General features: G+C 50.0%; 1 protein-coding gene across 8 annotated transcripts in view; it reads right to left on the bottom strand.

Moving 5' to 3' along the window:
• Positions 1-22,874, bottom strand: part of RFX2 (regulatory factor X2) — a 118,936-nt gene that overhangs the window by 18,420 nt on the left and 77,642 nt on the right. For 5 of the 8 annotated variants that reach the window (XM_019016241.4, XM_055371409.2, XM_019016245.4 and 2 more), the window contains 3 exons: positions 14,802-14,876; positions 4,427-4,608; positions 1,331-1,450 (listed from right to left, as the gene is read on the bottom strand). In XM_019016241.4, the coding sequence (XP_018871786.1) occupies positions 1,331-1,450; positions 4,427-4,608; positions 14,802-14,876 (377 nt within the window). The remainder of the gene's footprint in view (positions 1-1,330; positions 1,451-4,426; positions 4,609-14,801; positions 14,877-22,874) is intronic. The other 3 variants (XM_019016242.4, XM_063702011.1, XM_063702012.1) reach the window with 1 other exon arrangement.

Raw genomic sequence — 22,874 nt, forward strand, 5'->3', positions numbered from 1 at the left:
CAGACAACGAGGTACAGAAGGAATGCTCTGGAAACTCTCTCCTGGAACCTCCAACTCCTGGGAGTGGCTGTGTGGTCAGGAGTCAATGGGTTACGCAGAACAGCTGGAATGGGTTTTTGAGCCACACACATACTCGGGTGGCTCTGTGCAGAGGGCCCAGCACCAGGCGTGAAGGTGCCACGTGGGGCTATTGCAATGTGGCCCCTGCTCTCAGGGTGGGCACTTGTGGAGGCACACTGGGAAGCAGCGATATTTGAATGGGCCCTAAACCAGGGGCCAGCAAACTATGGCCTGAGGGCCAATTCTGCTGCTTGTTTTTATAAATAAAGTTTTATTGGCACACAGCCATGCCCATCATCCTCATGCTGTCTGTGGCCGCTTTCAGGATGCAGCCAAATTGAACAGTCACGACAGAGACTGTCTGGCCTGCAAGGCTAAGATATTTGCTCTCTGGCTCTTTACAGGAAAGGTTTGCTGGCCCCTGCCTTAGAAGATGAGAAAGTTTGTGATGGATGGAGAAGAGGATCTTCCAGAAAATAACCAGGGCTTTCCAGCCACTGGATCCAAAGGTGAAGAAGAAGTCGTGGCTTGAGCACATCTGCTTCTTTCTCCTGGCTTCTTGGGTTATTTGCAGTGTCCTCTCTCTCCTTACTTCCTAAGCTTTAAAAATTAAAGGTCTGTGATTCCAACAATATGGCACTGGGGAAGGGGGAAACTGTGGGGATGGCAGAAGGATTAGAGGTTGCTGCAGACTGCGGTGGGGAGGGAAGGCTGGGTAGGCAGAACATGGAGGATTTTCAGGACTGTGAAAGGACTCTGCGTGACACTGTGATAGGGGACACATGTCATTATAGGTTTGTCCAAACTGTCGAATGTACAACACCAAGAGTGAGCCCTGATGTCGACTGTGGACTCTGGGGGGTGACGCTGGCTCCGCGGAGGGTCACGGGTCATGAGCAATGCACCGCTGTGTGGGGGAGGCGAATGGTGGGAGAGGCGGTGGGGAGCGGGGCTGGGGGTGTAGAACAACTCTCTGTACTTTCTACTCAATTTTGCTGTGAACCTAGAATGGCTCTAAAAAATGAAGTCTGTTAAAAACAGTTTTAAACGGTTTAAAAAAAAGTCTGAAAAGTTAGCTGGAGGAGGTTGCATCCCAGCCTCCTGTGTCTCCTGCTAGACTCACCTCAGTCTCAGCAGAGGGGGATACCTTGGCTTTCCCAGGATGCTGGAGACTGGGGAGTTATGATGAGTTTGTTTCATGTTGAAGAAACACCCACCCCTCCATGCTCCAGGGGAGAGCCAGCTCCTCCCAGCTCGGCCCGGCACCCACCTGGGCTTCTGGTGCATGGGCTGCTGCCGCATGGCCATGTACTGCGTGTCCTCCTGCAGCCGGTTCAGTGGTGAGTCTGGCTTCAGACGAATCCCATAGTAATGGTACTTCGAGTTGCCCCTGGAAACCAAACATCCCAGGGTCAGCTCCCTTTGCAGATGTCCTGAACAACAAGACAGGCTGGGATTCTTTTTCTTTCTTCTTTTTTTTTTTTTGAGACAGAATCTCATTCTGTCGCCCAGGCTGGAGTACAGCAGTGCCATCTCGGCTCACTGCAATCTCCGCCTCCCGGGTTTAAGAGATTCTCCTGCCTCAGCCTCTCAAGTAGCTGGGATGACAGGCATGAGCCATAATGCCTAGCTTATTTTTGTATTTTTAGTGGAGACGGGGTTTTGCCATGTCGGCCAGGCTGGTCTCAAACTCCTGGGCTCAAGTGATCCTCCTGCCTTGGCCTCCCAAAGTGCTGGGATTACAGGCGTGAGCCACTGCGCCTGGCCTCTTCTCTCTTTTTTTTTTTTAGAAACAGGGTCTCACTCTGTCACCCAGGCTGGAGTGCAGTGGTGCAATCACAGCTCACTATCAGGAGGTCACTACCAGGAGGTCACTATCACTTGACCTCCTGGGCTCAAGTGATCCTCCTGCCTCAGCCTCTGAGTAGCTGGGACAGCTGGCGTGTGCCACCACACTCGGATGGTAGAAGTGATCCTCCTGCCGCAGCCTCTGAGTAGCTGACGTGTGCCACCACACTCGGATCTTGGCCTTTCACTTTGGCCTCTCTGGTTCAGCATTTCTTGAACTGTGTGAGGAATGTGATCAAGGAATTCTGTACATAATGCCATTGTCATGGAGAGTCCTCTCTCACACGCTAGTATAATAAAGGCTCGCACAAGTCCTGTGCTGAGAACACCAGGTCAGCTTTGTTGAGCTCCACGTGGCCTATCTCCATTATTATTACCATTATTATTAACAACTCTTCCCCACCCCCTTCAATCATCTAGTAACACGTTTTGGAATAAGGCACTGTTTGGGAACCATTACATTAGTTTATTACGGGAGAATGATGATCAGAGGGCTTTAAACAATTTCGTTCAGAAAACAGCTCACAGAGTCCTTACAGGAGGGAAGCATTAACCCACAGACATGGCTGTGGAGACACCCAGCTCACAGGATGCCATTTCTCCAGAGCTGGCAACAGGGGCACGCAGGAAGCACCTGGGTCCTTTCTTTTTCTTTCTTTCTTTTTCTCTTATTATTATATTTCTGAGACAGTCTCACTCTGTTGCCCAGGCTGGAGTGCAGTAGTGCGATCTCGGCTCACTGCAACCTCCCCCTCCCAGGTTCAAGAAATTCTCCAGCCTCAGCCTCCCCGATTAGCTGGGATTACAGGTATGTGACACCATGCCTGGCTAATTTTTTGGATTTTTAGTAGGGACGGGGATTCACCATGTTGGCCAGGCTGATTTTGAACTCCTGACCTCAAGTGATCCTCCTGCCTCAGCCTCCCAATGTGCTAGGATTACAGGCGTGAGCAACCATGCCCGGCCCTTCTTTTCCTTCTTAAATTTCATTGCAATAGCAGACAGCCTGGGCCCTTTCTAGATGAGGTACATGTTTAGCCAGGTGCTCGGAGGAGGGAAAACGGGGGGAAATCAGCCTTAATCCTGAAGCCAGCATCTGGGATACTCGGGGAGGCCCCTCCGGGAGCAGGGGCTGTGTCCCCAGAGACCAGGCTTCCCTGTGGCTTCCTCCCGCTTCTGTCCCTCCTCTACGCATCCACATTCCCTAAGGACATTCCCTGTGAAGGATCAAAAAGTGTCAGAGAATAAGGGACTCTGGTCCTCGTGGATCCACCGCCACGCCGTTTATAGACAGCCAGGACACCGGCTTTGACAGCATGTGAGTCAGCCCCAACCCCACAAAAGCAGATGCTGAGCCTCGCTGGCCACAGGATCACAGCCTCAGCAGGCAGCAGCCTCCTGCACTCTCTGGGCCACCAGCTTTGGGTTGGAGGTGCTGCTGTTTCTTTCTGTTAGAGGAGAGTTGGCATAATCGCCTGCGATAAGTCTCTGGCCTGTGATGTCCCGGGGCTGCCATAGGCCAAGAGAAGGCAGGGTGGATTGGTCCAGGTACAGCAAAAGACATCAAGAGGCTGGGCACAGTGGCTCACACCTGTAATCCCAGAACTTTGGGAGGCTGAGGCAGGCAGATCACTTGAGGCCAAGAGTTTGAGACCAGCCTGGCCACCATGTCGAAACCCTGTCTCTACTAAAAATATAAAAATTAGCCAGGCGTGCTGGTGGGGGCCCGTAAATCCCAGCTACTTGGGAGGCTGAGGCAGGAGAATTGGTTGAACCCAGGAGGTGGAGGCTGCAGTGAGCCGAGATGACGCCACTGCACTCCAACCTGCGTGACAGAGCAAGGCTGTGTCTCAAAAACAAAACACTGAGAAATGGTAAATCCAGCTCTGCTGGATAAACCAGAGGCTACATTTTGTTTGTTTGTTTGTTTGTTTGACACAGGGTCTTGCTCTGTTGCCCAGGCTGGAGTGCAGTGGTGCAATCGTGGCTCACCGCAGCCTCAACCTCCTGGGCTCAAGTGCTCCTCCCCTCTCAGTCTCCCAAATAGGTGAAATTACAGGTGTGCAAATACGTGTGCACCACTATGCCTGGCTAATTTTTAATTTTTCTGTAGAGATGAGGTCTTGCTATGTTGCCCAGGCTGGTCTTGAACTCCTAGTCTCAAGTGATCCTCTTGCCTTGGCCTCCCAAACTGTTGGGATTTCAGGTGTGCACCACCACACCTGGCCCAGAGGCTGCTCTAAAATAAAAAAAAGAAAAGTATTGTTTGGGAAATTTCAAAAGGAGAGAGAAAACCAGAGTGATCCCCATGTCCCATCACCGGCTTCTAAAGCCAACATCGTGGGCTACACCTGGCCACAGCCAAGGCTGCCGCCAATTGAAAGTAACTGCAAGCACTCCAGAGGTGGCTGCGAATCAGGCCACCTGGAAAGGAGGAGGAAGCCTCGCATTTTCCCAAAAGCTCCATTTCTTGGGAAAGGAAGAGGAAGAACAGGTGGGCTGGGGATCGTCTACCCACCTGGTGCCCAGCCGCCGCGTTCTCAGCCCCATAAACACAGAACGGATCAGTTTCCCGAAGGAGGCGGCGTTCACTGGGTCTAGCTTGTGCTCCTGGCAGTGCCGAAGGTAGTGGTTGTAAAGAGAACTTCTGGGGAGACTCACACCTTCCGCTGTTTCATAATTATCCAACAGCCACTGGAGCTGCGAAAAGAAAGACACGTCTGCGTTTGTCAGAAGCCTGAGGAACGCTAACATGCCAACGTGGACTCGTTAAGAGAATTACTTGCGTTCCCTGTGTTACCAAATGGGATGAGGAAATCCATCTTTTCTTTCTTTCTTTTTGAAGTGGAGTCTTGCTCTGTCACCCAGTCTGGAGTACAGTGGCGCAATCTCGACTCACTGCAGCCTCTGTCTCCTGGGTTCAAGCAATTTTCCTGCCTCAGCCTCCCAAGTAGCTGGGATTACAGGTGCCCGACACCACGTCTGGCTAATTTTTGTATTTTTAGTAGAGACGGGGTTTCACCATGTTGCCCAGGCTGGTCTCAAACTCCTGACCTCAGGTGATCTGCCTGCCTCAGCCTCCCAAGGTGCTGGGATTACAGGCGTGAGCCACCGTGCCTGGCCAGAAATCCATCTTTATGGTCACTGATTTGAGTTCTCTAAGCAGATTAATGAATCCCTCATTTTCTTTCGCTTATTGATTCTTCCATGTTTAGCCTGGTTTTCAGGTTCCTGGACTTAATTTGTAAACATCTGGGTGTGATCAGGAACTATTAGCTTCTGTCTTCAGTCCCTTAAATGAAATACCCACACACCACCACACAGGCTTTAACACCAAATCGCTCCTCAACATACAGGAATGGAGAGAAATTCTGATGCTGAACAGGAAGATTGAAGAAGACTCGGGGGCTCCACAGCCCTGTGTTCTGTAGTGAGCAGTGAGCTAATATGTACTGAGATCCCTTATTGAGGGAGGTACAAATGGAAATTCAGTAAAATACACAAATGCTTATATGCATGGTTTTGTGTCTAAGTCAAAAGGCAGGACATAGCTACTTGGGAGGCTGAGGTGGGAGGATTGCTTGAGCCCAGGAGGTTGAGGCTGCAGTGAGCTAGGGTCGCGCCACACTGTACTCCAGCCTGGGCGACAGAGCAAGACTTCGTCTCTTTCAGAAAACGAAACAAAACAAAAAATGGGCTAAATGAGTCCCGAGCCAAGGACTATGCCTCGAGAGGTGGACATCCAGTTAGAAGGGCTGCGAGAACTGTCCACACGAAGAGCTCAGTCCCCACACTGGGCATGGACGCAAAGGTGGCCCGCCCACCAACTGATGCCCTCACCCAGGTGCCTTAAAGACTGCGGCTTAATTCTGGTTTCCACCTCTCCCTGTTATTGTCTGTCCCCTGATCCAGAGAGGTCTGCTATGTGAATACAAAAGGCTTTCACTGATGCCTGCGATTTGCAGAAAGACAGGAATTCCACGCACAGAAGGGAGGCCCGAGTCCAGATCCCACGTCAAGAGCGTCGGGGGAAACCAGCTGTCTCTACCTGGTCCCCTTTGTGCGAGGCTGTCGGCTGCTTTGTCTAGGCTGAGCCCCGCTTCCAGAGCTCCGAAGGGCTCCTGCTGCCTGGGCCCTTCAGAGTGGGCAGTGCTGGGTCCTCAGCCCTCCCCCACCGGGCATGTTGGGCTCCTGCACAGCCCTTGGCCTGGGAAGCCCTTGTCCCTGTGCCCCGCACACCCCACAGACACAAAGTAGGCGTGTCCCCTGGGAAATATCTGTCCACTCACCACAGCGTACCCATGGCACCCCCCCCGCCCCACTGTCACGTTTGCCTATCTGTTTGCCCCATCCGCCCCCCTCCCCCGCCAACTCAGCATTAGAAGCTGGGGAGGAAGTAAGCATTCATCTCCCCTTAATTATTTATTTATTGAAATGGAGTCTCACTCTGTCACCCAGGCTGGAGTGCAGTGGCGCGATCTTGGCACACTGCAACCTCCACCTCCAGGCTTCAAGTGATTCTTCTGCCTCAGCCTCCTGAGTAGCTGGCATTATAGGCATGCGCCACCACATCTGGCTTATGTTTTTTGTATTTTTAGTAGAGATGGGATTTTGCCATGTTGGCCTCGAATTCCTGACCTCAGGTGATCCACCCGCCTTGGCCTCCCAAAGTGCTGGGATTACAGGCGTGAGCCACCGCGCCCGGCCTTCATCTCCTTTTTATGAAATAGTGCTATGGGGTGGTTCTGACGAGCCCTGCACCAGCGACCAGCACCTCAGAACCCCTCTTATCTCATCTAAGACCCACCCGATCCCGCCTGTCCTGGCCCCTCCAGCCCTAACAGGGGTTGACCCAGGGCCACAGTGGAGTGAGGACCTGCCCTGGGTTCTGGAACGTTTCACAGGAGGACAAACAGGTCAAAGGTTCAGGTGAAGGGGTGTGTGGGGCCTGAACGCCGAGGTCTCTTAAGCCGAATTGCAGGTGAGCTGCGGGGCTGAGTTCCGTTTTAGGAAGGGGGAAGTTAAGTCTTGGGCTGGAGTTCAGGGTAGAGATTGGGACCAGATGTGTTACTTTGGAACCAAAGAGCTGAGGACAAAACCTCCAAGGGGTGGGAAGAGTCACCCGGCAGGGGCACTGCCCACATGGGTGTTGAGGACGAAGAGGAGCAAAGCGTAAGCCTTGAAGTGTGGGTCCAACCTCACGTCCTGCCTCTGGGGCAAGCCAGGAGGGCTTCAGACCTCCTGACCACAAGCTCCCCTCCAGCTCTGCTCCTGCAGGTAAGTCCCGTGGCCAAACATCCCTCCTTACCAAAGGGACAGGAGTGGTTCCTGCCACAATCGCTGAGCTTGGATTCCGGTTCCCTGGCCGCCCCTGAATCACTCAAGTAGCCTATCACCTCCTCCTCAGCACCAGGGACCCCTCGCCCTCTTGCTACCACAAAGTCTGCCTCCTGTCGCCTGCAGGGCCCTATGTGAAGTGCAGTGTCCCCTCCCCCGGCCATGAGTGCAGGTGATCGATTAGCAGTTGCCAATTTCATCCATCCAGCATTGGGTGCCATGTGCTCGGCTGTGCCCATAACCACAGGGAGGGACCCCTGCCCTCTTGTCCTTTGAATAAGGGACAGTTAAAACAAAGGACCCAGAGAAGGGCCCGGAGTGGAGACTTCATCTCTTCCTCACTTGCCTCTTTGGGAAAAGGGACATCAGAGTTTTCACTTTCCATCAAGTCATTCACACCCTTCATCTTCCAACTTTCTGGACTGGACTTTTTCCAATACAATGGAGGCAGTGTTGCTTTTTTCTCCTCCAAAGTCCGGCTCTGGCAGAGTGCTTGGACCCTTAAGAGCTTAAGAGCTCTGGAGTCTTCCCTGTATTTAATGCTATGAATACTATGAACCACAACCTTGATGCTGAAGTTAGTGTGTGAGTATGTGTATTTTTATATATATATATATATACATACTTTTTTTTTGTTTAGAGACAGGGATATATATATATATATTTAGAGATAGGGTCTCATCCTGTCACCACCCCAGGCTGGAGCGCAGTGGTGCAATCATGGCTCATGCAGCCTCCAACTCCCGGGCTCAAGTGATCCTCCTGCCTCAGCTTCCGGAAGTGTTAGGATGACAGTCGGGAGCTGCAGTGTGGGCCCTGAAGCTTTTCTTCCCAGTGGCTTCACCGTCTGGATTTGTCATGTGTGCTGATTGATTTATCGCCTGTTCCCCACAGAGTGTGCTCTCCCTGAGGGTGGAGACGGAGCCAGGTTTGCCCATGTGGGCATCTGCAGGATCCTGGAGATGTCTCAAGCCTGGCAGCAGAGAAAGACTGTCCGAGGAGGTAGGTGGGGAGCAACAGAGGGTGTCTGGGTGAAGAAGCCAGAGGCTTCCCTTGGTCATTCTGAGGCTGGGGGCACAGGTGCCACTTCTTAGACTGTCCTCCACAGGCAGCAGGAGCCAGGGCCAGTGACACCACATCTCAAGGAGCCAAATGACGATGCGGATTTTCAGGCTAAAAGTGTGAGGCCAGATTTTGCGGGCGGTGAGCTGGAAGGAGCACTGGACTAGGAGTCCTGAGAGGTTAGAGTATAAGACTCCATCCACCAGGAGGACATACTGGCTCACACATAAAAAGAAAGTTCTGGAACAGATGATCCTTCTGCTGTTTACCCCCGACCCCCCAGGCTATTTAAGAGCAGAATCCTTTGCTTGGGTAATTATGTTGACATTGACACTAAAAGGATGCATAGTTGTCTTGACAACAAGTCCTTCTTGCTCAACATCAAGAAACCACAGAGAAGACTGAAGCGGCTGGAACAGTCGGGTCTATTTCCTCCCTCTTCTGTGTTGATGAACTTCTGGGAGGGGAACTGGGTTAGGACCGAAGTATGGCTTGCAGACTCTGTTCAGGGTCTATGCCTCACCAGCAGGCTGGGAGCCACTTATGCACCGGGCCTTCCCATCCCTTGGTGCTGGAGCCCACACCTGGCGGTGCGTCAGACTGGGGCAAGCATCACAGGTCAGTTCCGTGAAACCGACCACGAGGGTCCAGCCGCTCCAACCACACTCGCCCACCTCCCCTGCTCTTGAGGGCTCGGGTACCTTCATGCCAGGAAAGGCAGCAGCTGGACGGAGTCACCTTTCTGGTTTGGGCATGTTCTGCAGTCCGCTTTGTCTGCTGATATTTGCATTCTTTCTGTGTCAATATCAAACACAAATAAGCAGAACGCTTTCCAAGGAAATGTACATGTGTACCCACATTTGCCACAATCTGTCAGGACAGCACACTTCTTGATGAAATGGATCAAATCATTCCTTTTAAGGAAAAAAAATCCCGAAATGCCAGCGCCTCCCTCTCCCCGGCCCCCCAACAAAGGCCTGTGGTTCTGGGCTCTTTGCAGGCACAGCCCCTGTGGACAGATATCCTCACCTGCTGGTGGGAAGGCAGGGATCATGCCCACCTACCCGGCCCCCTTTGTCTCCTAAGATACTTGTTTCTATTCCTGGGGGCAAATTTGCCTGACAGTGGCTCCTGGTGGTGAGTTAGAGTCTTGCTGGGCCATACGCTAGCAGCTCGGGCAGCTATTCCAACCGTCCAGCTGTGCCCTGTGTTGACATAATCTGGCTTGGAACATCCACCTTTTCACCCATTCCACAAATATTTACGAGAGCTGGCTCTATGCCAGGCCTTGTTTAGGTGCTGGGGATGCAACGGCGAATAAAAGACAAAAACCCCTGCCCCCTGGAAGCGTCTGTTCTTGTCTGGCAGAGACCCACAATAAATAAGTAAAATGAACCGAATGAGGGCTGGTGCCGAGTGCCGTCAGAGAAATTCACCTGGGAAAGGGGATGGGGTCGCCGCCACGGAGGGACTGGAGGGAGGACTGCAAGGGGACATTAAGTTGAGATGGGGTGGGGGTGTCAGGCAGGGCTCACTGAGAAAGTGCCCACTGAGTGAAGACTCAGAGGAGGTGAGGGGGAGCCTGGGGAAGAGAGCTTCAGGCAGAGGGCCCCACAGTGCAAAGGCCCTGGGGCAGGTCCGAGCCTGGTGCATTGGAGGAACGGCGAGGAGGCCCGTATGGCTGGAGCAGAGTGAGGAGCGGGAGAGAGCGGGTCCTGCAGGGCCTTGTGGGCCATTTTGACAACACTCTGTTCTACTTGGAGGGCCAAGGGGAGCCCTGGAGGCTTCCAAGCAGAGCAGTGCGGCGATCTGACCTGGGTTTTAGCAGGATCACTCTGGCGGCTGCTGTGAGAAGGGGCTGGAGTCTGGGTAGGGGTGAGCGCTGACGGCTGGCTAGGAGGTGGCCGAAAGAATCCACAGGGACAGTGGCGGCTCAGGAAGTAGTCGAGGTGGAGGAGGTGGGGGGTGCCACCTGGTTCTGGATCTTTCTTGAAGGTGAGGTTGAAGAGCATCTGGGGGTGGGCATGAGAGGAGCAGGGAGGTGAGGACGCAGTGGGGTTGGGGGCTGAGCGCCTGGAAGATTGGCTGCCCCTGCCTGAGATGGGACCGTGGGCGGGAGGCGCAGGGGTTGTGGGAGGCGCAGGGGTTGTGGGAGGCGCAGGGGTTGTAGAGGGTGGAGGCCACGCACTGAGCTAGGACGCTAATCTGAGGCAGGCAGGAATTCCAAGGGAAAACGCGGCACTTCTGGACAGAGGCCCCTTCTGAGGAGCTGCCGGCTCTAGCAACCCCACTGTGGCCTGCAGGACAGCACGGCCATGGCGCCAGGCTACACAGGTCACCAGCTGAAGGCTAAATGACCTTTGACAATGTGTGTTTCTTGATTTCAAAGCAAAAAGTCACATAACCCAAATACGACTCTTCCACATGCAGCTCTCTCCCGCAGGGTGTGCAAGTGATGCGTTTACTTTAGCAGACAGCGCCACCTCATGGTGACAGAGACTCGGTGAACCTGCTATGGGGTCCCGGTCGGCTGGTAGCCTGAGGGCAGCCCGGTGGCCCCCAGGGGCTGAGGCCGCCTCTTCTGCTCAAGTCGGCGGCGGCCTGCCACACCCGGTCGGGTGAAGACATGTTTCATCCCCAGCCCCAGCTCCGTCCCCTTCCCTCTGGAAGAGCTAATCCCCATTTTCATGGCGCCATATCCTGCCCTTTTCCAGTTTGGACACTGCTAGGGGGCCTCCTCCTCCCTGGGGGTTTCCACGCCAGGCTGACCATCAGCTGGCTGGAAGGTTCTTCCAATGTGCAGACCTCCAGGCCCTGCAGACCCCCTGGGTCCAAGCCCCCAGAGGGGAGGCCTGGGAAGCTCCTGTTGACCGGCTGGGCCTGGACAATGCTGTCTCGTTTTACCAGGCTCCCAGCACCTGAATACACCTTCCCTCCTGAGACAGCGCAGAGGAGGGAACCAGCTCCGCGGAACACGTGGCCAGCTCCGCTCAGAGACGTCTGTGAGGGGTTCCCTGGGTGGGTTTCCCACGTCTTCCACCTTCTGCCCTCAAATGCTAAGCTCCCTGGAGTGACTTTTCCTCCTTTTTTACTCCCTATGTTCGGCACTGACCTGGCCAGAACCCTGCACATGGTAGACGGTGGTCTGACATCACCAGCTGGCAGCAGGGAAGAGGCACACAGGCCCTGCTGCTGGGGGGACCCTGCCTGGGGCTGTCTGAGAAGGGAGGTCTGGGAGGCCACTGGGAAAATGGGTCTCCAGGGCCCAGCTGCTCCCACACACTTGGCTTATCTGCCCCAGGGTCAGGCTGGCAAGGGAGGTGGCACTGTGGCTGTGCCCCTGCCTGACCTGCAGAAGGCCGCTGCCCACCACGACCTCAGTCTCGGCCACAGGCAGCCCTGGGGACAACCGTTGCAAGGGCACGTCACCCCGTCCATCAGCAGATCACGTGCTTTAACTCCTCTCTTCCTCTCTGGCTCTCACATTTGCCAAAACAAGATCTAAGTTTATTCTGCCCATGTGTGTGGTGAACTTTTTAGAAAGACCTTATTTTACTTCCTTTGCTTCGAGTCACCAAGCCCGGAATCTTACTGATCACAGCTCATGATAGAAGGAAACAACTCAACAGCGAATCATCAGTGAGTAAAAGAAACGAGAGATTTTACCTTCAGCTCGGGAATGCGAATCTTCATCGGGGAAGCGACCTGAGAAAGTCTGCCTTTCGGATGAAGTGTTAGAAAGCAGGAAGGATCCCAGCAGCCAGAGACAAGCGGCTCATGCATTTTCCCATAGACATTTTTTCTTTTTTTTTTTGAGATGGAGTCTCGCTCTGTCTCCCAGGCTGGAGTGCAGTGGCGCAATCTCAGCTCACTGCAACCTCCGTCTCCCGGGTTCAAGCGATTCTCCTGTCTCAGCCTCCAGAGTAGCTGGGACTACAGGCATGTGCTACCACGCCCGACTAATATTTGTATTTTTGGTACAGATGGGGTTTCGTCATGTTGGTCAGGCTGGTCTGGAACTTCTGACCTCAAGTGGTCCGCCCGCCTTGGTCTCCCAAAGTGCTGGGATTACAGGCGTGAGCCACCGCGCCCAGCCCATTTTCCCATAGACATTTTAACTCTCCCGTGGACTTGCTGCCTGTCCAGGCTCTGCACCCCCATCCTGCCTGGGTCACGCAGCCCTCTCGCCCAGGGCTGATACCCTGGACCCGCATGGGTTTGCGTTCAGGCTGAAGATGGCCTGATCCTTGCTGAATGGGGAATGGTATTCTGCACGTTTTCCCATGTATGTGCTCTGAGTTTAAGACTGGGGGCTGGGGAGATCCTGTCTCCAAGCACGTGTGGAAGACTCCCTTCTCCCTGAGTTCATCTACAGGGAGGATGTCATCCAGCAGTGACAGACGACAGGATGACCATGTCCTACCCAGCCTGGAGAGGGGCGGGGCACTGAGCAGGGGTCTGGCATGGTGTTTGTTTTGTTTTGTCTTTTTTGCTTCAAGACAATCGGCAGAAGGAAATATTTCTGCCATTTCTTCTAGTGACCAGCCCCCTGAGGCAAAGGGCAGAGGCCTCGTCAGGGGCTGCGGTGAGCAGGTGACCACACCTGTGCCTAACCCATAATCCAGGTTTCTGGACCTGTCCTACATCACTTTCTGCCCCCAGAATCACTCACTGCCTTTTGATAACGCCTCATTTTACACATCAGCCAGCACAGAAGTCAGGATGGAATCACAGTTAGGACAGGGGTGAGGACGGGATCACGGTGAGGACGGGAGTGAGGACGGGATCACGGTGAGGACGGGAGTGAGGACGGGATCACGGTGAGGACGGGAGTGAGGACGGGATCACGGTGAGGACGGGAGTGAGGACGGGATCACGGTGAGGACGGGAGTGAGGACGGGATCACGGTGAGGACGGGAGTGAGGACGGGATCACGGTGAGGACGGGAGTGAGGACGGGATCACGGTGAGGACGGGAGTCAGGACGGGATCACGGTGAGGACGGGATCACGGTGAGGACGGGAGTGAGGACGGGATCACGGTGAGGACGGGAGTGAGGACGGGATCACGGTGAGGACGGGAGTGAGGACGGGATCACGGTGAGGACGGGAGTCAGGACGGGATCACGGTGAGGACGGGAGTCAGGACGGGATCACGGTGAGGACGGGAGTCAGGACGGGATCACGGTGACGACTGGGGTCCACTGAAGGGGACTTCTCTGATGTCTGAATTCTCAAGAGAATGTCAGAGCCCAGTTTAAGTGCTAGAGAGCAACTGTTAGAAGGACATTCTGACTTCAATGGCCCATCCCAGTGTTAAGATGCCGAACACATTTCCAGCTATGTGCAAAGCCGAATCAAGAGCGTTTGGGGAGAAGTGAAAGCGATGAGTCTGAGGGGGCCAGAGCTTTCCTTCTCTGTTGTCCCTGGAAATAAAGACGGAGCCGGCCATGTCCCCCAGTCCCATCCTGCTACAGGGCTGTGCAGAGCTGAGATGCCCCCAACCTCTGGTCATGGGGCCTGTGATCACGGTCTTCTCCCAAGAGACAAGGGGAGGAGAAAAATCCTAGATACTAAAATCTGTGTGAATTAGCTGCTTTATGCTTCTCTCAAATTACTGCTTCTTTCCAAGAGAGGACCCCAAGAATATTAGCTAAGAGTCTAAGGCATTCCCGATCCTATGTCATTTTCTCTCTTTTTTGTTGCTGTTGCTGATTTTTGTATTGTTTTTATTTTTCATATATAACTATACTGCTTATCATCTGCCAGGTATTCTTGAAAGTATTTTACGTACATTAAATAATTTACTCCCTATGACAACCCGAGGAGGTAGGTGTTGTTATTATCTACCTTTTACAAATAAAGAATCTGTCTTGATTACTCCTTCATTGCTGAAGGGTATTTTGGCTGGATGTAGGGTTCTAGATTGGCTCCCCTCACCCACCTTTCTCATTGCTGAAGGGTATTTTGGCTGGATGTAGGGTTCTAGATTGGCTCCCCTCACCCACCTTTCTCATTGCTGAAGGGTATTTTGGCTGGATGTAGGGTTCTAGATTGGCTCCCCTCAACCACCTTTCTCGAATGACACCTTAAAGGTGTCATTTTATTGTCTTCGTTTTTTTTTTTTTTTTTTTTTGAGATGGAGTCTCACTCTGTTGCCCAGGCTGGAGTGCAGTGGCCTGATCTCGGCTCACTGCAACCTCTGCCTCCCGGGTTCAAGCAATTCGCCTGCCTCAGCCTCCCAAGTAGCTGGGATTACAGGCGCCCACCACCATGCCCAGCTAATTTTTGTATTTTTAATAGAGATGGGGTTTCACCATGTTGGCCAGTCTGGTCTCAAACTCCTGACTTCAAGTGATCCACCCGCCTTGGCCTTCCCAAGTGCTGGGATTACAGGTGTGAGCCACCGCGCCCAGTTGCCTTCATTTGTCTTAAAAATGTCTATGCAGGTTACAAGCAGAGCAGGGACAGGTTGCCAGGTCAGACGCACACTTACATGGCTGTTGAGTAAACCGCTTTTGTGTGATGTGATTCCTTCGCTTTTTTGGAGGTTTTCAATCGCCATTTCAAGCTAAAGAAAATGTGTGCAGAAACAAAACAAAACAAAATGGAAAAAAAAAAAAAGGAAATCAGATGGTTAGCATCAGCCAAGATTTGTTTTTATTAATATCCAAATAATGATTCGAGCTCCTACAAAATAAAAATGAGGTTCCACACAGGCAGGGCGGGGGTGAGTTAAATTGTGCATGAAAGCTGCGGTAGGGAGTGTTGCTTCGCACACGTAGGTAAGCCTGAGAGCCCGTCCAACAGAAGCAGCACAAATCATGTTGTAAAAACTTGTTACTGAATTTTAACCTGGCATATGCGTGTGCATGCCGTAGCATTAATATGCAGCCACTGCATCCATTCCAGTGTCAGCCAAGCCAGCATCATAGTCACCTGCTCCTCTCCCCACGCCACATCGATGGGGAACCAGAATGAAAGCAAGGAGAGATGGCAGCCTTGACTCCCCAGCCAGGCTGTCCTGTCGCAAAGCCCAGGGTCTCCCCGCTGCTGGAGGCTTTGGGAAAATAGCAGCGAGGCCAAAGACTCAGACCCTGCCATCAGGAGGCCGTAGGATCCAGGGCCACTGGACACTGTCTGGCGAATGTTTACCCAGTGGAAGCTGTGCGAAGAAGATTTTTGGAAAAGAGAAAAGAGTTTTGGAAGAAAGAGTTGCGGAGCTAACGGCAGAACTTCCTGGAGGAAGGGGCTTTTGAGTTGGATCCTGAAGGACCTGATGGAGGTGGGGAGGGAGGTGGGCAGCAGGTCCACGCGATGGAGGAGGCACACAGCTGTGCGTGGCCACTAAGGCATTCGCACGCATTTGGTTTGTCCTAGACTCGCACACGGAAAACAGCGACGTAAAATCTGCTGCAGCCCACCCCGACGACCAGAGGACTGAAGCGGGAGGAGATGAACTTGAAGTATATGCTTCCTTTCCTAAAACACCCAGGGAGGCCAAAGACCTGACACTTCTGCAAAGAGCAGGTTGAGTGTGTATTTCAGAGAGCAGGCGAGCGGAGCTGAGTTCAAGAATGAGAGGGTAACTGCTTCTCCCACGGCCTCCGACCACTGTGGTTCTGCCTTCTCTCATTAGCTACCCTGCTTCAAGCCAAGGAGGACGTCAGGGTCCCCTTTAGGAAGTGCAGAAGGTACAGTGGAGGACCAGGGGAAAGTAGGATGGTGAGACCTCTCCCACCCGTCAGCCTCAGGGTGCAGGCGATGAGAAGGCAATCGCCACCTCTATGATAGAAAGAAAAAACACACATGCCACCCCCATGTCTTGGGGCCATTCTGATCTGCAGCTTGGGCAGGCACGTGAGTACTGCCCTGTGGCACCTTCCCTGTGGGACATCGCTCACCTATGGGTGCCGGGAGAGCAGAGTGCATGACCTCTGGAAGTCTGCCCTAATCTCAGGGGGCCTTGTCCAGTGCCCAGCAGACTGGGAAGGAGAAGAAAACACTGCCTCTCCAACATAGTGGGTCTCAATCATTTGGTCTATTAAAAAATACACTATTACAAAATTTTGAGATTTCACCACCCACCCCTGAAAAAGAGCTTTATTTATTGATTTTTTTCTTGAGCCAGAGTCTTGCTCTGTTTCCCAGGCTGGAGTGCAGTGATGTGACGTCGGCTCACGGCCACCTCTGCCTCCCAGGCTCAAGTGATTCTCATGCCTCAGCCTCCTGAGTAGCTGGGATTACAGGCATGTGCCACCACACCCAGCTAATTTTTGTATTTTTTAGCAGAGACGGGATTTCTCTACGTTGGCCAAGCTGGTCTTGAACTCCTGGCCTCAAGTGATTCGCCCACCTTGGCCTCCCAAAGTTCTGGGATTACAGGCATAAGCTACCACACCCTGCTTGCTTTTGTTTTTAAAAGTTAAATGTATTATTTCCCTTATTAGAAATCAAAATAGATAATTTTTAAAAGATGTATTAATTCATTAAAAAATAATAAACCCATTATAGGTTAACACTTGAAGAATAGGTACACTTTCCAAATTTAAAAAAAAAACAAAACCAAAAGGAGAAGAGTGGAATGATTCCGCATCTTCACAAATCTGTAGAGTGCGTGACTTACAGAAGACAACTCTACACATCTACTTCTGTATCTCCATCTGTTATTGTATACTGTTTTAGTTGAAGTACATTGAAAAAACTTGGCCTCACACAGATATATAGTTGGAAAAGGAGCACTGTTTTAATAGCCTTTTCAGATAATTGTGGATATTTTTACTTGATACTATAGCAACACTTGACAACTGGTAATTTCTTAAAGGTTAGCTGCAATGTGGAATCTGAAACCATATCAACGAGCTTTTCATCCTCAGTTACATTAAAATCCATTAATCTTGAGCTGACATCCATGACAACGGCAGAGTAAGGAACTCCAAAACCCATCCCTTCACAAAAGCAGACAAAAAATGGGCAAAAATTGTCAGAATCGACTTTATCAGAACTCTGGAAATGAATTAAAAGATTATGGCAAACAGGTGAACCCTTATTTTAAAAAAAAAAAAGATGAAACTTGGCATTTAAGGAAATTTTCGTCAGATCACTAGCTGACCACTAAGGTAACTGAATAGAGATTTTGGCCGGGCGCGGTGGCTCACGCCTATAATCCCAGCACTTCGGGAGGCTGAAGCATGTGGATTGCTTGAGGCCAGGAGTTCAAGACCAGCCTGGCTAACATGGTGAAACCCTGTCTCTACTAAAAATACCAAAAAAAATTAGGTGGGTGTGGTGGCACACGCCTGTAATCCCAGCTTCTGGGGAGGCTGAGGCAGGAGGATCGCTTGAATCCGGGAAGCAGAGATTGCGGTGAGCCAAGATCACACCACTGCACTCCAGCCTGGCCAACAGAGTGAGACTGTCTCAAAAAAAAAAAAAAAAAAATGCAGATTTTACAAAATTAGTTCAGAAAGGTCATGAAACAAACAATCAACAATACCTATAAGCAGCAACAGCAAACCCTGGGGAGAACAGAAGAATCCAATATTCAGCGTCACCATGTTATACTATTCAAAATATCCAGTTTTCCACAAAAATTATGAGGCATGCAAAAAAAAAAAAAAAGAAAGTATGGCCCATATGTAGAAATAAGTAAATAGGACTATCTCTGAGAAAATCCAGCCACTGGACTTATGAAACAAAGAGTTTAAATCAACTGTATAAAATAAAGAGCTAAAGGAAATCATGTACAAAGCACTATAAAAAACTATGACAGGCTGGGTGTGGTGGCTCACACCTGTAATCCCAGCACTTTGGGAGGGTGAGTTGGGTGGATCACTTGAAGTCAGGAGTTCAGGGACCAGCCTGGCCAACATGGTGAAACCCTGTCTCTACTAAAAATACAAAAATTAGCTAGGCGTGGTGGTGGGCATCTGTAATTCCAGCTACTTGAAAGGCTGAGGCCTGAGAACCGCTTGAGCCTGGGAGGCGGGGTTTGTAGTGAACTGAGATCACGCCACTGCACTCCAACCTGGGTGACAGAGTGAGATTCCATATCAAAACAAAAACAAAACAAAACAACAAAAAAACACATGAGAGTGATGTTTCACCAGTAGAATATCAATAAGGAGACAGAAATTGTAAAAAGGAACCAAATAAAATTTCTGGAGTTGAAAGTATAATAGCTGGAATGAAAACTTCACTAGGGGAGGTTCAACAGCAGATTTGAATAGGCAGAAGAAAGAATCAGGGAACTTGAAGATGGGTCAATTGAGATTACCCAGTCTGAGGAGCGGAAAGAAAAAAGAATGAAGAAAAATGAGCTGAGCCTAAGAAACTTGTGTGACACCACCAAGCTTACCAACAAACACATAATAGGAGTCCCAGCAGGAGAGGAGAGGGAGAAAGTGGTAAAGTCTATTTGAATAAGTAATGGCTGAAAACTTCCCAAATTTGATGAAAGACATGAATCTATACACTCTAAGCTAAATCTATACACTCAACAAACTTTAAGTGGCATAAACTCAAAGAAATCCACACCAAAGACACATTATAATCAAACTGTTGAAAGGCAAAGACAAAGAGAGAATCCTAGAAGCAGTAGGAGAGAAGTGGCATCACAAACAAAGAATCCAGAATATGAGTAATGGCTGATTTCTCAACAGAAACCATGGAGGCCAGAGGGCAGTGAAATGACTTAATCAAAGTGCCAGAAAGCAGAAAAACCCACATGTCAATGAGTAGATGAATAGATAAACAAAATGTGGTCCATCCATACAATGGAATAATTTAGCCACACACAAAAAAATAAGGTTCTGACACAGGCTACAACATGGATGAACCTCATGCAAAAGACTATATATTATATAATTCCTTTTACGTAAAATATGTAGAATTGGCAAATCCCTAGAGACAGAAAGCAGATTAGTGGCTGTCAGGAGATGGAAGAAGGGACAATGGAGAGTGGCTGCTAGTGGGGATGGGGTTTCCTTTCAGGGTGATGACAATATTCTGGAACTAGATAATGGTGATTGTACCACACTGTGAATGTATTAAATGCCACTGAACTGTCCACTGCAAAATGGTGAATTTTATGTTACATACATTCTATCTCAATAAAAAATATACATATAACTAATTTCAAAAAGTAATTTTAGTCTCCCTTGCAACTTGAATGAGTATTTTACTAATGGGTATGGTTTTGTAACATCATATATTGGTCACTTGAAAAATATGAGTTTACTGAGTTTGCAGATCTTCCAAACATTGCCACATTTCATTAAATAGTGTCAAGAAATCACATTCATTAATATCACCACCAACCTCATCAGAAAAGTCATTAACTTTGGGAAGTTGTCAGGTTCCTGGTTGGCAGACACAACTCCAAAATTTTCATTTCTTTGTTTGAAAACTTGAATTTTATCATTGGCCACAAAAACCTGCCAGCTGTTTTTCTTAATATGTCAGGCTTTGTTCATTTTTGGAAACATGTCTGCCAAATACCTGAGTCCGAATAATCATAGTTTGTCATTCTTTCAAGCAGAAATGGAGTTTTAGGAAAACAATGGCTAGTTCTGCCCACACGTCAATCAAGCACACACAGGCTTTTCTTGGAGGTGGTCATTGTACTCTGGTGGACTTCCCATCTCATCACACACAATACTAAAGAGATGTGCGCTCAAGAGTTGAAATTTAATAAAATTAATAATTTTTACTGCTTCATCAAGGACATTCTTAAATGAAACTAGTATTTCCTTTCTCTCTTCTCCTTCCCTTTTTTTTTTTTTTTTTTTTTTGAGATCGAGTCTCACTCTGTTGCCCAGGCTGGAGTGCAGTGTTGCGATATTGGCTCACTGCAACCTTCACCACCCAAGTTCAAGCAATTCTCCTGCCTCAGCCTCCCGAGCAGCTGGGATTACAGGTGCCCGCCACCATGCTCAGCTCATTTTTGTATTTTTAGTAGAGGTGGGGTTTCACCATGTTGGCCAGGCTGGTCTTGAACTCCTGACCTCAAGTGATCCACCCGCCTTGGCCTCCCAAAGCGCTGGGGTTGCAGGTGTGAGCCACTGCACCCAGCCTCTTTCTCTCCTCTCTTAAAAACATCTTTTAGAATGTGAGCATGTGGTGATGAAAAATACAGTGACTTCTAGGACAGTTTGATACCTCTGCATTCTTTTTTAAAAAAGAGGTGGGGTCTCTCTCTGCTGCCCAGGCTGGAGTGCAGTGGCATGATCATAGCTCATTCTGGAGCTAGAAGTGGCCATGGTGTAGGGAGGGAGAGGAGGTCATTCCCCAAAAACCCAAATATGGAGACAGGAGACAGAGAGGGCCACTCCTAAACCTGCTGTAGTTAATTCACCCTCTGTTCTAAAACAGAACTTAGACATGTTACCATAGAAGGAGCCAATTAAAGTTAAAATGCTAACAACCCTTTGGGGTCTTTATAGAGAATGCAGATTGTTTTTATTTTATTATTATTATTATTTTTTGAGATGGAGTCTTGCTTTGTCGCCATACTGCAGTGCAGTGGTGCGATCTCGGCTCACTGCAACCTCTGCCTCCCGGGTTCAAGCGATTCCCCTGCCTCAGCCTCCTGGGTAGCTGAGACTACAGGTGCGTGCCACCCCATCCAGCTAATTTTTTTTTTTTTTTTTGTATTTTAGTAGAGACGGGGTTTCACCATGTTGGCCAGGATGGTCTCGATCTCCTGACCTTGTGATCCACCTGCCTTTGCCTCCCAAAGTGCTGGGATTACAGGCGTGAGCTACTGCGCCTGGCCCAAGAATGCAGATTGTTTTTAAAAGAGAAAAGCAGAATGACTGGAATTTTGAAGGCAGAGTGGTAAGTCATAGAATTAGGCCTGGAGAAGGGAAAAGCCCAACGCTGTGGTCCAGGCAGAGGAGGCCAGCAGGGCTGAGAGGCTGGGGGAGGGAGATGGGGCATCTTAATCCCTTTGTCTGTTCCTCCCAACTCCCATTTGGCAGGGGGAGCCCCCACCAATATCTCTGTGCACGTCCTTTGTGGGGCATGAGATCACATTCACACTTGCTTTAATTATTTTCCCTCAGTCTCTATTTAGTTCTGCAACTTGTGTTTGTTACTTAATATTTTGTGGCTATCTTTCTGGACCAATTCTGTTGTTTATTTCTTTGTTTTGAGACAGGGTCTCCTTCTGTCACCCAGGCTGGAGTGCAGTGGCACGATCACAGCTCACTGCAGCCTTGACCTCCTGGGCTCAGGCCATCCTCCCACCTCAGTCTCCCAAGTAGCTGAACATACAGGCATGTGCCACCACAACCAGGGAATTTTTGTATTTTTTGTAGAGATGGGGTTTCGCAATGTTGCCCAGGCTTGTCTTGAACTCCTGGGCTGAAGCAGTCCCACTTGCTTCCACCTCCCAAAGTGCTGGGATGACCAGTGTGAGCCACCGCGCCCAGCAGGACCGATTCTTAGAGCCGCTGGGATGACAGACATCAGCCACCACACTCAGCAGGACCGATTCTTATAGAGCCACTGCGCACTCTTAACTTCAACACTCTTAACTAATCCACGACGCTATAGAATATGATCCATTTTCTCACTAATGTCCTTCCTCTGGACCAGGACCCAATCTGGGATCACATACTGTGATCATTTTGCATACGGTGCCATGAAAGAAAACAGGAAAATAAGAAATGGGTCAACACTCAAGAGATCCATCAGTAGCTAATAAATCGATTACTAGATCAATGATCAATTTGTCCCTGGTTGTCTTAACAGCTTGTCAAGTGAGGTTATGTCACTTCAGACGAAGAAGGATGACTTATCTGGTAAATCAATTGAAATGCTTCAGAATAAGTGAAAAATAGTGCTTTTTCTATGACAGTCTTTAATCTTGTCACTACAGGCAAATCTGAGACTAAAGCTTCAAACATATCTTTCGAAGGGTTACTTGTAAGTGTGAACCTGGGTACTTTTCCCACCTTTGCAAAAAAAAAAAAAAAAAAACCCTATAAAACCAGCTTCGAAAGTGATGATAGGATCACACACTTGCCAGAACCCACAGAACGCATACCACCAAGAGTGAACCCTAATGTGAACGGGACTGTAGTCAACAATAATGTATCAACATTGGATCATTAGCTGCAATAAATGTAACAAACAAACAACTTCAAACTGCACCATAAAGGGAACTCTATGAAGTTTTAAAAAAAAGTGGTGATAAATATCATAGTGAGAGAAAAAGCAGATGTGCCATTGGTGACATTCCTTTATCAAACAGTATCTTGAGTGTGGGAATGTCAAAGGCAGGCAGTGGGAAGAGCGATTATCATCACGTGTGTTGGCTGGCAAATAATTCGCTCTGATCATTGGACAAAAGCTCTGCTATGCAGGGGCTGAGCAGGCTTCTGGCAGATGGTAGGAGTACCCAAGTGATTTATTTTTATTTATTTATTTATCCAGAGACAGGGTCTTGCTCTGTCACCCAGGCTGGAGTGCAGTGGCACCATCACGGCTCACTGCAGCCTCAACCTCCCCCAGCTCAGGTGATCCTCCCACCTCAGCCTCCTTAGTAGCTGGGACTACAGACACA

This window comes from Gorilla gorilla, chromosome 20, assembly GCF_029281585.2.
Source record: "Gorilla gorilla gorilla isolate KB3781 chromosome 20, NHGRI_mGorGor1-v2.1_pri, whole genome shotgun sequence".
Lineage (NCBI taxonomy): Eukaryota > Metazoa > Chordata > Mammalia > Primates > Hominidae > Gorilla > Gorilla gorilla.